This window comes from Equus asinus, chromosome 21 (genome assembly GCF_041296235.1).
Source record: "Equus asinus isolate D_3611 breed Donkey chromosome 21, EquAss-T2T_v2, whole genome shotgun sequence".
In the NCBI taxonomy this organism is placed as follows: Eukaryota; Metazoa; Chordata; class Mammalia; order Perissodactyla; family Equidae; genus Equus; species Equus asinus.
The window spans coordinates 23209052-23225076 of NC_091810.1; the positions used below are offsets into that span (position 1 = coordinate 23209052).

The 16025-nt window shown below is 38.7% G+C and overlaps 1 protein-coding gene across 5 annotated transcripts in view; it reads left to right on the top strand.

The window, feature by feature from the left end:
- Positions 1 to 16025, top strand: part of SUMF1 (sulfatase modifying factor 1) — an 87948-nt gene that overhangs the window by 14212 nt on the left and 57711 nt on the right. For 3 of the 5 annotated variants that reach the window (XM_014868374.3, XM_044754251.2, XM_014868375.3), the window contains one exon: positions 2356 to 2430. The exons of the other annotated variants lie outside the window; for them this stretch is intronic. In XM_014868374.3, coding sequence (XP_014723860.1) covers positions 2356 to 2430 — 75 coding nt within the window. The remainder of the gene's footprint in view (positions 1 to 2355; positions 2431 to 16025) is intronic. 5 annotated transcript variants of the gene reach the window in all.

Here is a 16025-nt window from a genome sequence, read left to right on the forward strand (position 1 = left end):
TCAGTTATGAAGCAAACAACAAACCATAGTAGTAGTAGCAATACTTGTGATTTTGTCACCAGTAGAAATTAGAGACATTTTTTGTCACATTATTGTTGTAAATATCTTGAAGTGTTGTTTGCATTAACCCCCACTTTAAAGTGATAACTATGAGACCTGCCACTAGATCTTATTTAATATATTAATAAAGAGCATATATATATATATTATTATAGCAGAAATTTGTTTTATTACTATTTTGATGTAACGCTTGTTCTTTGTAATTGTATTGATTTTGTTTTATACATTTAAACCTATCATTCTGAGAAGGAGGTCTTTCACCATACTGTTAAAGGGGTCCAGGGCACAAAAAGGGTTAAGAAGCCCTGCTTTGGATAAAATGCTTCATATTTTTCTGGCACTTTATGGTTTTTTCCTGTCCCTCCAACCTCATTTTATATCACACTCTACTTGCTTACTGTGTTCTGACCTGGCTGGTTTTGGTTCTATTCCTTGAAAACTCAACACTCTTTTCTGTCTTGGGGGCTCAGCCCGTATTTTCCCCCTGCTTGGAATTTCCTGCTCCCTTGCCTGTCTTTTTTGCATGGCTGGCTCCTCTCATTCTTGAGTCGTCTCAGCTTATGTCCCTTTCTCAAGGAGGCTTCCTCTGCCTGCTCTATCAAAAGGAGCCTTTTCTTGGTCAAGTAAAGTTGTGATTATTTTCATCTTTTCTTTGACTTGATTTTTGTCTGTACCCTCAAATGTAAGCACTGCAAGGACAGGGACCATGCCTGCCTAGTATTGACCTCGTATCTCCATCATTTAGCCCAAGGCTGGGTACATGGTAGGGGTTTGATACATGTTGTTGAATGAAGGAATGGTTTAAGTACTCAGGCATGGTGGTGCCACAGGGGAATACAGGAAGAAGAGTAGGGTGAAGAAAAGATGATGAGCTGTCTATTCAGGAAAAAGAGTTTGAGGTGCTTGTAAGGCCTGAAATACAGGGATCCAGTAGGCAGGTAATATCATCTAGCAAGGACAGGACTGGCCTGGAGGTAGAGATGTGAGAGTCATTTGAAGTGCTGGTGGTTGTTAAAGTGATGAGATTGAAAGAGGTTGTCCAGCAGTAGGTCAGTGTATCTTAAAGTGTGATCTCATGGACCACCTGTCTTAAGAATCACCAGCTGAGCTGATCATACATGAAGGATCCTTGGCCTCACCCAAGACCTCCAGAACCAGAATCTCTGGGGTTAGGGAGCAGTAATCTACTGTTAGCTGCCTTAACTGCTAACAATCTGGCCAGGTGATCTCAGCTGCACAAAGCCCAAGAGCCCTGGTGTAGAGTAAGAAGAGCAGAGAGCCAGCAGCAGAGTGCTGGGAAGCAGCAGTGTTTCAGGGGCTAGAAGAAGAGCCCGTGTATTTCAGGAGATGAGTAAGAAGAGTCACAAACAGAGCAGGAAAACTAGAAGAGTAGAATCATGAGACCAAGGGACTAGGGTGGCTGTTTGCAGAGTGTAGTCGCATGCAACACAGAGAAGCAGATGAGAACTTGAGATAGTAATGTTAAATAAAAATAACTAAAAAGCAGATTTCCATCTGATGCTTGAATTGGCCACTCAAGATTTATAGGCACAGTTGACACCTTAGTGGAGCTAGAATGTGTCAGAATATCAGCAAACAATGCCATTTAATTCTTTTAGCTAGATTCCAGGAGCAGAACAAAGGACAAAGTTTGATTATATAATCTGACATGTAAAGAATACTGTTATTTTCCAAAGTCATTTGTAATACTTGGGAAGATGTGTTTCCATCAACAGGAACAATCACATTCTCAAAGGCTAATGTCTTCCAGTCTGCATTCTTATCAGCTAAATGGGCTTAAATGAAAATAATCTCATGTAAGTGACATTAACTTGTCTTAATAGAAAGCCGCATGCTTTTAAGTCATTTCTGAATCCTCTGGGAAGTCATAAGAAAAACTCACGTTCGTTTGAACAAGAAGAATCACTTTAATAGTATGCAGAGCCAGCCCTGATGGCGTAGTAGTTAAAGTTCGGCACATTCCGTTTCAGTGACCTGGGTTCAGTTCCTGGGCGCAGAACCACACCACTCATCTGTCAGTAGCCATGCTGTGGCAGTGGCTCACATAGAAGAACTTGAAGGACTTACAACTAGACTATACAATTATGTACTGGGGCTTAGGGGAAGAAAAAAAGAAAGAGGAAGATTGGCAACAGATGTTAGCTTAGGGCAAATCTTTCCCAGCAAAAGAACCCCAACTTGTTTAAAAAAAAGAATAGTGTGCAAAGAAAATGGCACATGCGAAACACATCACTACAACTTTTTCTGGATTTTTATTTCCTTCCTTCCTTCTAGGCTGAGAAGTTTGGTGACTCCTTTGTCTTTGAAGGCATGTTGAGTGAGCAGGTGAAGAGTGATATCCAACAGGCAGTAAGTAATGTTTAAACAGGCTCTCGTATTTCTCTACTGCTCATTGGAAAGGGCTTGGGTGAAAAATCCAAACTACAAGCGCCACCCTCCTCTTCCCTGCAACACCCAACCATTCTCCCGCTATAGAATTGCCCCTAAAGGCAGGCCCATGGACGAGGACACCTTATCTTGAGGAAAATGGCATGAGTTCAGGATGGTATCTGAAGAAGTGTTGAGTTGGACTTGAGCTGCTGTGTTGTGCACCCCAGTAACACATTGTGTTGCTAAGTAGAGTTCACCTGGGCTCTAGACACTTCTGATTTCTTTGACTTATAGCCATGTCTAGAATAGTGGGTTAAATGTGGATTTTTTTTACTTCTGTTCTTAAAGTCTTAAACTCATCAGGTGTTGATATGGAGAGAGAACGTCCTATTTGAACATTTATGCATTCACGTGATCAGAGGGGTATTCGTGAAAGGGGCTCTTCACTTTGGATGTTGGTAGGGAATTGAGCCAGGGAACTGGTCCTTGCCACCAAGGGGTGTACCTGCTCTCAGAGAGAGGATCCAGGGAATGTGGTTAGGTGTGTTTTTCTCAGAAATCATGGAAACAGTGGACTGGGCCTCCATAAGCATGCATGTAGTGTGTGGAACTTGGGATTTCCGTTGCAGACATTTTAGCAGGTCTGTGTATGTTTGAGTGTGTGTTTGCATACATGTCTCACGAGAAGGCAGAAAATAAAAGAACAAGGGAAGGAATGAGAGTAAGCTGGAAAGTTGAGGGTTCACAAGACAAGGAGGGCAGAGAATACAGAAGAGGCAGGAGGTGGTGAGAAGGAAAAGAAGCGGGTCAGCCGGCTCCAGGGAGACTGATGAAGATGCAGACGTCGAGGACAGGAGTCCAACCCTGATCTTCCTTTGTTACACAAGTTCGCTTTCAACTCCTGCCTGAACTTCATCTTTATGGATTGGCATGACTGTTCTTCTCTCTCGTGAGCAGCAGTGCCAGAAAAATTAAACTGTCTTGGCTTGTGTTTTTTTCTTTTCAAATGAATTATAGCAAAATTTGGGTGGGGGAAAGATGAGGTAAAACTAGACTTGTTCTCAAGTCATTTATAGGAGAATCAGGCCACTTTTTTGTGTGTGTTTTAGCTAAATGTTTTAAAAGCATGACTGAGCTCCATATGAATTTCACAGTTTTCTTTCCTCATTACAAGTTTATATTACAAGTCTATTATGTAATCTGATGTACCTTTTTTTTTTTTAAAGGGCTTTGAGGTCAGATTGGCCTAGTTGATGAGCTAGCAACTCAAGATGTGGTGCCTTGTTTTAAGAAACAGAGTTCAGATGAGCGAGGGCTTTGCTCTTATTTTTGTAATGTGCGCTTTCAGATATAGGGCCTCTTGTCACTTGAGACCCTCCGAGCACATTAGGTGTAAAGTCAGAGGCAGACTATTGCTGGGCTCTGAAAGGGCCTGGTAAGTACACAGTGAAGTGTGTGTCCTCGTCACTAGGATGAGAGCAAGCAGCTGTCACTGGATCGTAGTGTTGGTCACTTGCTCAAATGCTCATAATGGAAAAACAAACCTTTTAAGTGTGTTTGGAAAGGATTGGAACGAATAAAGTGAATCTGTTGATGATCTGAGAGAGGTAAGTTTTTGTTTTTTCAATGCCCTCTTAGGTCTGACATACCTTCATCCACCAGACCTGTTTTTAACCCAATGTTTCCAGACGTGTAGGACGTGAGATGGTCCATGTGGTGACTTTGAGTGAAACAGGAGATGAGTTAAGGTGGTACATGGCCAAGCATAAAATAATCCTGAATCACGAAGTGAGAAAGTTGTTCCCTTTTCGGGGAAGTCTCCTTTAGGTGCTAGCATGTCATTAACACTCCATAACACTTGTCAGTCTCCTTTTTAACATAAAAATTGGTCCTCGGAAACGTCCTCAGGCTACAGGAGCTAGCTAGAATTTAATAATATTGCTTACTTTCATGTAATTATTTTAAATGTTTCATATAATTTAAATAAATGTTGTAATTATTTTAAATGTTCTATTTATGACAGGTTACCCTAGTGATATAAATTTTCCTTTTAGAAGAAGTCTTTTTTTGTAAAGTAAAACACAAATACAGAAAATCACACAAAGCAAATTTATAGTTTACTGAGTTATCTTAAGGTGATTGTGCTTGTAACCATCACCTAAGTCAGGAATTAGAACTTGGCTACCTGCCTTGGAGCCCCATCCATGTGCCACATCCTATCACCACTGCCACTGCCCTAAAGTAGCCACTATCTTGCTTTTTAAAGTGGACATTGCCCTGCATTTCTTTCTACTGTTATCACCAGGTGTGCACCGCAAGACTACTGTAGTTTATCTTGCCCATTTAAAGGAAAGTTGTGTCTTTTAAGACCCTTTTAATCTACAGGTTTCCCTTTCATTTCCCCTTCCCCACCCACACTGCCCCCCCTCCCCCCACCTTTTTTCCCTAACTGTTTATCTCTGGAAGAATCCTGAGCTGGGGTTTAACCTGTAGACATTCCCACAGTCTGAGTTTTGCTGCTGGCCCTCTCAGTGCTGCTCAGCTCTTCTCTCTGTCTTCTGCGTTTCTTGCAGAGGTAGCTGGATCCACAGGCCTGATCAGACTCATGTTTGAACCCTACGGCAAGACCTTAGCCAGTGGTGCGTTCTTTCACCAGGAGGCACCGAATGTCTGCTTCTCCCTTTTTTTGTGATGTTACCTGCTGTTAATGCTTAGTGCCTAGAACCATTAATTCATTGGGAGTTGTAAGATGGTGATAATCTAATAGGTTTTTTCTTTCATTAATTGAGGTACTTTTATAAAGAGATCATTCCCTCTGTCTGCTATTTTCTTAACCATTGGTACAGTTCATACAGGAAAGATAGAGTAAATGCTTGATTCTTTACTAGCTTTTAGGAAAATGGGTTGGCTCCCTACTACTCTCCCTGAGGGACCAATTAGATTTTTTTTTGTAAAACATTTAAAGATAATTTTAGATTCGCATGCAATTGTAAGAAATAACAGAGAGAGATCCTGTGTGCCGTTCTCCTGGTTTCCTCCAATTCTTGTACAACCATAGTACAGTTTCACAACCAGGAAGTTGACAACTGATACAATCCACTATCTTTGTCTGATTTCACCAGTTTTATGTATTCATGTGGGCATGTGCATGTGTTTAGTTCTATGCAGTTTTATCACAAATATACATTTGAGTAATCAGCAGATTTTTAAAAAATATCCTCATGAGCTTATGGATTTAAAAATATTTTATGGGTTTATTCACTTAGGATCATACCTTTTGAAGGTCAAATTTTCCTATTTTTAGGTATTGAGTGCCTCTTCGAGTTCTTGTGAGTCCTATTTTCCCTCTCTTTTTTAAACAGCTTTATTGAGATATAATTTATAACTCATAAAATTCACCAGTTTAAGTGTACAATTCATTCAGGTTTTTTGTATATTTATATTGTTGTGCAATCATCACCACAATCTAACTTTAGAACATACTAGCCCAAAAAGAAACCATGTACCCATTTGCAGTTGCTCCCCATTCCCACCCCTAACCTTAGGCAACTGTGCTGAGTCCTTTTGAAGTGACCCTGGTAGTCTTTCATAGCTTCTTTGCTTTCCTTAATGGCAGGGTCTAACCCTCCACCCCCACTCCCCAGCCTGGAATCAGCCATTTTTCTAAGAAGCGCTGGTAACTTTTAGTAGAAAATAGTCTTTCAAGGACTGTAACCAGGTTCTAGGTGTGCTTATTGCCTTAGGTTGGTTCATTGTTTGTAGGCCTCTGTGGTGGACAGAGCTAAGATAAAATGCTCTAAGAGTTCACGCCGGTGTTTCTAGTTCAGGATTTGTAAATTAGCCTGTTTTGTATTATAGTCAGCCCTCCCTGTCATGGATCCAAAGGCCTAGGATGGTTGCATCTATACTGAACATATACAGACTTTTTTTCTTGTCATTATTCCCGAAACAATACAGTATGACAACTATTTACATAGCATTTAGATTGTATTAGGTATGATAAGTAATCTAGAGATGATTTAAAGTAAATGGGAAGATGTGGGTAGGATATGCAAATACTATGTCGTTTTATATAAGGGACTTGAACATCTGTGGATTTTGGTATCCATAGAGGTCCTGGAACCAATCCTCATGGATATCGAGGGATGACTATACACGTGTCTCCTTTTTCTACAACCAGGAATCCTGGTTCTCGAGGGCATAGGGGATGATAGAATAGCCTATAATTACTCATTTATTTTATCCCAGGTTACATATAGAGTAGGCTCAAAATAACAAGACTAATGCTACCATCACCAATGTAATTACTGAGAACAGGTAGGGGGGAAACACCTTTTACATATGCTTTCCCATTTTTCTCCAGTTTAAAAGTTGTTGTACTATTTCTGTATTATTGGAGCATGTGTCCATTGTGTGGAGTACTCAGTTTTACCAGTAACTGCATGTTTAATGCTTTCTGTATTCAATATCTCTCTAGTGATTTGGATTAGAGACTCTCTACTCGATTCTTCAGGAACTGGTCATGGGTACAATATTCCCCAAGTTTTTGCGTGTTGCTAACAGTTTGTCAGTGCCCTTTGTACTTTAAAGTCACTTTTGCTGGATGTGAAATCTTTGGTTCACATCTTTTTTTCATGAGTATCTTGTACACGTTGTTTTGTTTTCTTTTGGAATAAGGCATTGCTGTTGAAATTTTCTTTCCCTTGAAAGTTACCTCCGGTTATTGCCTGGATACCCAAAGGTGTTTTTTTCCTTTTTTCTTTTGTATCCAGTGATTTTACTAGAATATATGTTTGTGTTGGTCATTATGGGTCAATACTGTCAGGTATAGGGTATGTCCTTTCAATATGTAGTTTCACAACTTTTTTTTTCCAATTTCAGGAAAATTTTCTTATAGTTTTTGCTATTTTTTCTGTGCCCTTACTTTTGTTTTCTCCTTCAGGAACTTTTAATATATCTATTTGTAGGATCCTTTTTATCCATTTTCACTGTTTATCACTTTATTTTGAATCATTGCCGTCTCTTTTTGTATTTTACAATTTTCTTCCTTTTCATCTTTTGTGTCTCTTGAGTAATCTTGTGTTGGTTCTAAAATGACTTTTTATTTTCAGTTGTTCCTTGACTTCTCTACCTCATCTGGGTTTGCAGATTCTGATTTATTTTGTTCTCTCATGTATCATTTTCTAAATGCTGTTTACTTCATTTTGAAATAGTATGCTGCGGGGTTTTTTTGAGCATGTCTTTCTGACTGCATTTGTTGTCTGTAGGTACTTTGTTCTGTTTCTCTTTTTCCTTAAAGTAACTTTGGATGGAATTTGACCTTGAGTCTCTTCTGGTGCTCACTTTTGTGTGAATTAAGTTTTTCTGAATCTTTAGAAGGAGGCATGGTTTAGGGTAACTTTTGTAACTTCACAGTTTTACTCACATAGTGTTCACAAATATGGCCTACTGTTTCCTCACATTTCCTATTCTCTTGCCCTTCACCACTTCTCTCTCTTTTTCTCTCTTGTCCCTCGTTTTCCAGAGTTGATTTTGTTCCCTGAGGATTCTCCCTGGAGAGGGACTCTATTCTGGAAGAGAACCCTGGCAGGTCAGTTTCAAGAGATGGAGGGGCAAGACTCCTCCAGGGCTTTCACTCTCTCTCACTCTAGGCCCCTTACGCTCACTTGTTACTGGAGTGGGCATAATTCCTTCAAGTTTTAGCTGCTTTCTCACATTGTCCTTCCCTGCTTTCCAATGCAATCTATTGGCTAGTTTCAGATTTTCCTTTTCACAGGTCTGATGCTCTGTTGCTTTCTTCTTCTGCCCAGCCACAGATACCATGCAGGTTGTATGGCTGTTAGCATTTTTCCCTCACTTGCTTGTATTCTGGTTTTGGTGAGGACACCTGTCACATAGATTGGTTGTGCACATTTTTCTTGGGTTTTGATGTTCCTATCCAGTTGTCCTCTCTGGTTTTATGCATAGGTTTGGAGAGATTAAAAAATTATGCTGATTCTGTTGTCATCTTAGCAAGTTTTATATATATATATAAAGTTTTCAGACAAAACATTGAGCCAGCTTTAGGGTTTGCATGTAAAAATATCTGAAACTGCCTGAATTTAATGGTTTAAAACAGAGCACATATGCATGCTGAAATTTACTTAGGCGTAAATTATTATTTTTATTTGGATGCTCAATTTGAAGTGAGGATCTTAAAAGCTATAGGTATTAAGTCCTAGAAAGGATTAAGGCTAGTTTTTGTTATTGCATTGTTGTTTTTTTATTTGGGGGTATTTTACTCTAGATAACCTTCAATTGTTGAAAAAGATAGTATTTAAAATATTTAATATCTAAAAAATTATGTTTTGTTTTTGTAATTTTGTTATTAGTGTGTCTCATAAATCTTTGACACAAGGAATGGCCATGGAGTGGGGAGAAAACAGCAGGTCTTGGTGGGAGCCTGAGAAACAATGATTCTCTCGTCATTTGTAGTTTGGCACTTTCTAAATTGTTAGCAGTTTAAGGAAACAAATTCCTGAATAGGTGTCCTTGATAAAGGAGGAGGGTAGGCTATTTTGAGAAGCTCTTTTCAACTGAAAGCCAATTTCAGTGAGGAATCAGAATTACCATGGCATCGTCGTCTTCTTTTTTTAAAGTAAAAATTTCCAGACAGTCATATCCAGCCCAAGTAATGCTGGGTGCTTTGTTATTTGGATGATGCTGGGCCAGGATGAAAGGCAAGGAATAAGGCAGCCTGACCCTCTCTTATATAATCACACTGGATAAAGACTAAGCTAGAAATGGAGCCATTAGCAAGGATGTGGTTCAGTTCCCTAAATGTGCATGGGTTATAATGAGAAATGCCTTGAGGCCCAGCAAGATTCTGAGGTCACATCCCAGAAATAATTCTTAGGAAAGCTTTAGTAAGTGAACTACAGCATCAGCCAAGCCAGAAAGTATTCAGAAAGGCAATTCCGGTACCTAGGAAAAGTAAATGAAAATAACTCAAAACATGTGCCTGATGGATAAATTGCTTGGCATCATTTTGGATGTTAGAAGTTTTACTTTTCTAGAAGCTTAACCAAGATTTTCCTGAATAACCTCCATTCGGCTTCTTTTATACGACCACCAGGACTTTTCTTTCCCTAACTGAGTTTGGGACTTATTTATTCAGAAAATCCTTAAGGAAAATATCACAGCCTTTGAATCAGAGAGACCTGGTTTTGAATCTAAGCTCTGCTGTTTACCAGCTGGTTTTGGGAAAAGTCACTTAACTTCTTGGCTACTCTTTTTGACTTCTTAAATTTGATACTTAGTTTAAAGCATTTAAATCTTCTTTTTAAATGGAAGCATTTTAGTCTACAGATTTCTAAGTGATCCTTTTAGTTCAACAAGTTTTGTAGTATATTTGTAATTGTTTATGGCTAAATATTTTCTAATGTCCACTATAATTTCTTCTTTAACCTGTACATTGTTTGTAAGTTTTATTTTTCAACTTGCAGTTATTTTATCATCATTTTGGGTACTGATTTGAACTTGATTGCACTGTAGTCAGATAATGTGATCTGTCTGATATTAGTCCTTGAAATTGGTTGAGTGTATCTTTATCGCCTTCTGGGGTTTGGCTTTCATAAATGTACCAAGTATATTTGAAAAGAACACGCCTTTTTTATTAGTTGGGTGCAATAGTTTATTAGTTGTTGATTGTGTTCAAATTTTCTACATCCTTACTGATTTTTTTCCTATGCTTGATCTTAGTAATTACTCACAAAGATGTTTAAGTCTCCATTTAAGATGGTAGATTTGATCATTTCTCTTAGCGATTCTGTCCATTTTTGCTTTATATATTTCAAAGCTGTGCTATTAAGCTTAGAAGTATAAGTGCATAAGTTTAGAAGTCTATCTTCCTGTTGAATTGAACTTTTTATCATTATATAGGGATTCTCTTTTTCTCTAATGATTTTTATCTTAAAGTCGATTTTGTCTGATACCTACATAGGTGCATCAGCTTTGTTTTGTTTACTATTTGTGTAATATATACTTTTTACTCTTTGCATTTTCAACTTTTCTGTGTCTTTATGTTTTTAGATATATCTCTATAAATAGGATATAGCTGCGTTTTTAAAAAGTCCATTCTAACACTCTTTGTCTTTCAGTCAAAAGTTTAGTTCATTTATATTTATTATGATTAGTGATATATTTGGATTTATTTCTACCATTTTATTCTTTACTTTCTCTTTATCCCATTTTCTCTTCTTTTTTCTTCAATTCCTTGACTCTTTTTTCTATTTTTTTCCTCATTCCAACTTTGCCTGTCTTCTTAGAAGTAATATACTTTATATCTCTTCATTGAATAGTTAAACTATGTACTTTAATACTCATATTTAAAATTTAGTCCATTAACTTTTCTGCTGTATAATACTAGGACCTTGCTCTAATCATCTCCATTCAACTTGTATACTATGTAGCCAGAAGTCCACTATTTCATTCTAATTTGTTTTCTTCTTCCACTAATTAGATATTATTAACAAATTTCTATGTAATCAATATTTGTTTACCCCATAATTACTAATATCTGTGCCCTCCATTCCTTTCTGCATCTCAGAGCAAATTTCTCTTTGGCTTAAAGGACATCCTTTGATAGTAAATGTTTTTCTAATTAATTATTTGGAAATATCTTTAATTTTGCTTAATTATTGAAAGATATTTTTACTGAGTAAAAATTTTAGGTTAGCAGTTATTTTCTCTGAGTACACTGAAGGGATGATTTCGCTGTCTTCTGGATTGTATTGTTGCATTGAGAAGTAGCCATCAATCTATTGCTGTTGCTTTTAGGTGATCTGGCTTTGGCTGCTTTTAAGACTATCTTCTGCCTTTTTTATTCTACAGTTTCACTTTGATATGTCTAGGTGTTGATTTCTTTCATTTATCCTGCTTGAGTTTCATTGGGTTTCCTGGATCTGAGGACTGGTATTTTTAAAACAACTCTGGGCTATTCTTAACCATTATCTTTTTGAACTGTGCCCTTTTCCCGTTCTCACTTATCTCCCTCTGGGGTTCCCAGTTAGGTGTTGGTTAGACTTTGTCACTCTCTCTTCCATGTCTCTTCACCTCATTTCTGAATATATGTATTCCATATATATATATATTTATACTCTATATATCTTATACTATATATATTTTATACTATATATATTTAATGTTTGTTTATAGTATATATTCTCTCTCTCTCTCCACCATTTTTAATTTCTGTTGGTTTTTGGCTCTATCTTTGGTAGTATTTTTTAGCCATTGCTCTAAGGCTTACAATATGCATACCTAACTTCTCACGATCTACTGTAGAGTCAACATTTTAACACTTCAAGTAAACATAGATGCCTTATAACCATATAGGTTCCTTTACCCTTTATGTGATAGTTGTCATATACACTACATCTATAGACATTGAAAAAACCCAAGACAATGTTAGAATTTTTGCTTGCAATACTTAGACATACTTTCTTTTAATTTATAGAAGAAAAATAATGTATTTACCCAAACCATTTCTGTTGTTTTTCCTACATTCCTGAAACATCCTTCATTCCGTGTTTCCCTCTGGTATCATTTCCCTTCAGCCTAAAAGACTTCCTTTAGCATTTCTTTTAGAGCAAGCCTTATGTTAGTGAATTCGTTAGTTTTTCTTTATCTGAGAATATACTGCCACATTTTGTTTAGCCATTCATCTGTCAATGGACATTTGGGTTGTTTCCAGCTATTTAACAGCTAATAGCTGTTTTGGCTATTGTGAATAATGTTGCCATGAACTTTGGTGGACAACTATCCGACTGAGTCCCTGCTTTTAATTCTTTGAGGTGTGCACATGACATATATTTTGAGCTGTTGTTTGGGTTCATGCCTTCTTGATTGTCTGTCGTCCATCACTGGGGTCTGTTCTTTGACTTCTTCTAGTGATGGAAATGAGTCTAGCTCCCTCTGTTTGAAGATTTGCTTTCTGGTCTGTTTGTGTAGCCAACAGTCAGAGATGTCCTACTGTCTGCTAGATACTATGCTACTCCTGAGAATACAGGGGTGAAAGATACCCTTCCTGCTCTTTAGCTGCTTAAAGTCTAGGGGAATGCAGTAACATGGACTCTGAACCAAAATTAGATTTTTTCCAGATTTATGAATTTCTATATCAAATATGTTAGAGAAATAAAAATGAAAACACATATATCATCTGTTTAAAAATTATCAAGAAGAATACGAGTATATGAAATCCATATCATCCTGGAGTGTCCAGGTAGTATGAAATAACAAATTGAGAAAAGTGTTAGAAAGGACATCAGCAGGTGCTGTGGCAACAAGTACGGTGAGAAGTTGGGGGAGAGCATGGAAAGCTGAATTTGTTAGGTTGATCAGAGAAGCCCTGTGTGAGGAAGTGGCATTATGGAATCCTTGCAGACAAGGAAGAACTCCTCTTGGGATCAGTTAGGGCAAAGCATCTGGTGGTGGGCCTGCTATGTCTCTGTGCTCTGACTACCCACCTGCAGCTTTGTATGGTCAAGTCTCAGCTAAACTTACTCTGGGAAGTCCATTTAAAATGCCCTTCTGTTGTCCCACATTCTAGATGTAGATTCTTCCATTTATTTGTTCTTGTGCCTTCCTTTCATGTCATTTATCTCACTTATAATTATTTGTGTAGGTATTTGTTGAATGCCTTTCCCTTTACTGGATATGTTCTATAATGGAGAGTGGGAATGCACCTGTGTTACCACCACCATATCCTCATCATAGTAACTGTCACTTAATAAGCACTTAATAAACATTTGTCAAAAAATGGAAGAATGCCATCTGGGTATCATCTGTTGGAACATTTAGTATTTGAAAGAGCTCAGACCTGGTATGACCCGTCTCATGTTGGAAAGTTAGCTTTTTCTTGGGAAGAGAACACTGGCCTGGTCAGCAGGGTTGAGGTGGGTTCACAGTCACTGCTTTATTTGGAAAGAGGGGTCCAGGGCTGGCTGGCTGGATAAGATAAGAAGGGAACATGGTCACACAACCATATTTTGTGTCTGTGTTTGAAAAGAGTAGTTGTCCTCCTGACTTAGGAGTCACTGTGTGGTTTAGGCTCAGGAAGCAAAGCATGATAACCCTGGAAGGTGAGAGCCCAACATAATAGGACAACAGGGAACAATCTTTTTTCCTAACCTGTGCCAAAATAAGGCACCTGATCAGAATGAGTGTGAGTGAGGCATCCTGGGTCGCAGAGGCTCAGATTTGAAATATCTGTTTAAGGTGTTCTTAAGTTTCTTTTCAAGTCATGAATCTTTTGAGGTCTGACTTGGATTAAGAAATAAAAACAATTCTGACATCCCTTTTCTCCCAAATGTTGGTGTTTGCGCTGTAAACCTTCATGGTGAGACAAAGATAGACTATCGTGTAGGGAGTCATGGCCAGGCACTATCCAGTTTTAAGAAAAAACCATGCAAAAATGAGAATTTAGGATGGATGAAACTTTCAGAATCATCTGGCAAAAATCCTTCCTCTTATAGTTGAGGCAACCATGGCCTGGGAGGGGAAATGACTTGCCTCACTTCTAAGTAATGTTAAGGGTGGCACCTTTTAGTACTGAGAACCGGCCTAGAACCTTTCCCACTGTAGACCCCTGTGGAAAACCCATAAGTCAGGGTCTGATTCTCTCTCTCTACAAAAGAACGTCCCACTAAAGACTATAGTTAACATTGGTGTTTATCCAGAAGAGGGTCACCCAAGGTCGGGAGGGGTTTGGCTCCCACGGAAATCTCAGGAACAGGTGAATTTATTTATTAAACAAATGTTTATCCCGTATGTGCTGTTTGCCAAGCAGTGTAAGCGCTGTGGATACAACAGGGAACCAGATATAAGTCCTCACTCTCATGGAGGTTATAACTACTAAGAATCAGATTCTAAACAAGTGAATTTTTAAGTGACTGTGCCAGTGACTTGTGAATAAAAGAAGAAATAGTAATGTGATAGAACGTGATTGGAGTGTAGAGTGGTTGGACTGTTGGCTCTTTTATTTGTGGGGTCCGAGCTGAAACCTAAATGATGAGTAGGAGCCTGTATGACCAGTAATGAGGGAGTGATAAACAAGGGGAATTGTGATATGGGGTTAGGTTGGACAAGTAGACAGCAAGTGAATTACATAGGGCTTCCTAGGCCTCAGAGAAGTTTGAGTTTCTTCTTCAGTTAGAAGCCACTGAATCTAATTAACATTTTAAAGAGACCACTCTGGCTTCTGTGTGGGTTTTGTCACAGTCCAGGTGAGACATGATGGGGCTGTGGAGCAGGGTGGTAGAAGTAGAGATGCTGAAAGTGTTCTGGTGTTTGGAAGTACATCTGAGAGCGTCGGGGGAAAGGAGAGAGGAACCAAGTATGACTCCTAGGTTTTGGCCTGAGCAGCTAGCGAGGTGGTGATTCCCTTAACTTGAGATGGTAGAGCCTGGGGAAGGTTGAATAAATTACCGAACCTTGAAAAGTATAAGAGGTGAATGAATTAGGATTATTCTACAAAAGTCTGAAAGATGATCCAAAGAGAATTTGATTTATTCCATGTGATCCTTGGGAGATCTCTAGGAGGCATTTCAGTTTAGCTACTGATTAGGAACTCTCTTTTGGTTAGAATGATCTGAACAGGAGAGACTGCCTGCAAGGAAGAGATGTCTGCTACCCAAATTGTTCAAGCTGAGATTGCGGGGGCAGGGTGGGGCATCTGTTGGTAGAGTGTGTGTGATTTATTGTCTAAATTATTGAGGGAAATGTCCAAATCAAGAGTGAAATGGGATGCTCTTAATTATGCTGGGATAGCAGGTGTAAATCTAGACTACCCAGGTCAAATGGGGACCAATGTTTATCCTTCCTTACGTGTTCATCCTAGGGACACTGTAGAGAAGATGCCTTCGAGTATAGGTTGAAGCAAGGTGACCTCTTGGCATCCTTCCAGTTCCAAGTTCTGAAGATCTTTGGTATATTTTATTTAACAAAAAATATTGATGCTCAACTTTTCTGGATTAAGTGAAGTACACTTATGATACAGGCAGATTAACTGAAGTGTACCTATAATACAGGCAGCTTCCCATGTGGAATGCCCTACTCATCCCTGTGCTACCTCAGTCTCTCCTCCTCACCTCCTCTGGGAAGCATTTGCAGAGTAGCGCCCCCTGACTTTGGGTGGGTGCCCCTCCTTGGGCTCCCATAGCTCAGTGAGCTCCTGTTGGCCACAGTACTTACTGCAGACTTGAAATCATCTGCTCATTTGTCTGTCTTCACCCCTAGATTGTGTGCTTTGCTTCTCTACCCCCCAGGCTTAGCATAGGGCTGGCAAGGGCAGATGCTCATCAAATGTTTCTTGAATGAATGAATGGCATCATGAATTGGTTCTGTAGATTTCTAGTAATGTACTAACCTCTACATATACATACCTATCTATTGAGTGCTTATTATGCTAAATCTGCACAATACGTAAGTTCTATTAGGTAAGTTCTCTTAGTATACTAATTTTACTGATTGAAGACACCAAGGCTCAGAGAAGCTTGATAGCTTGCCCAGTGTTACATAGCTAGGATGTAGTAGGA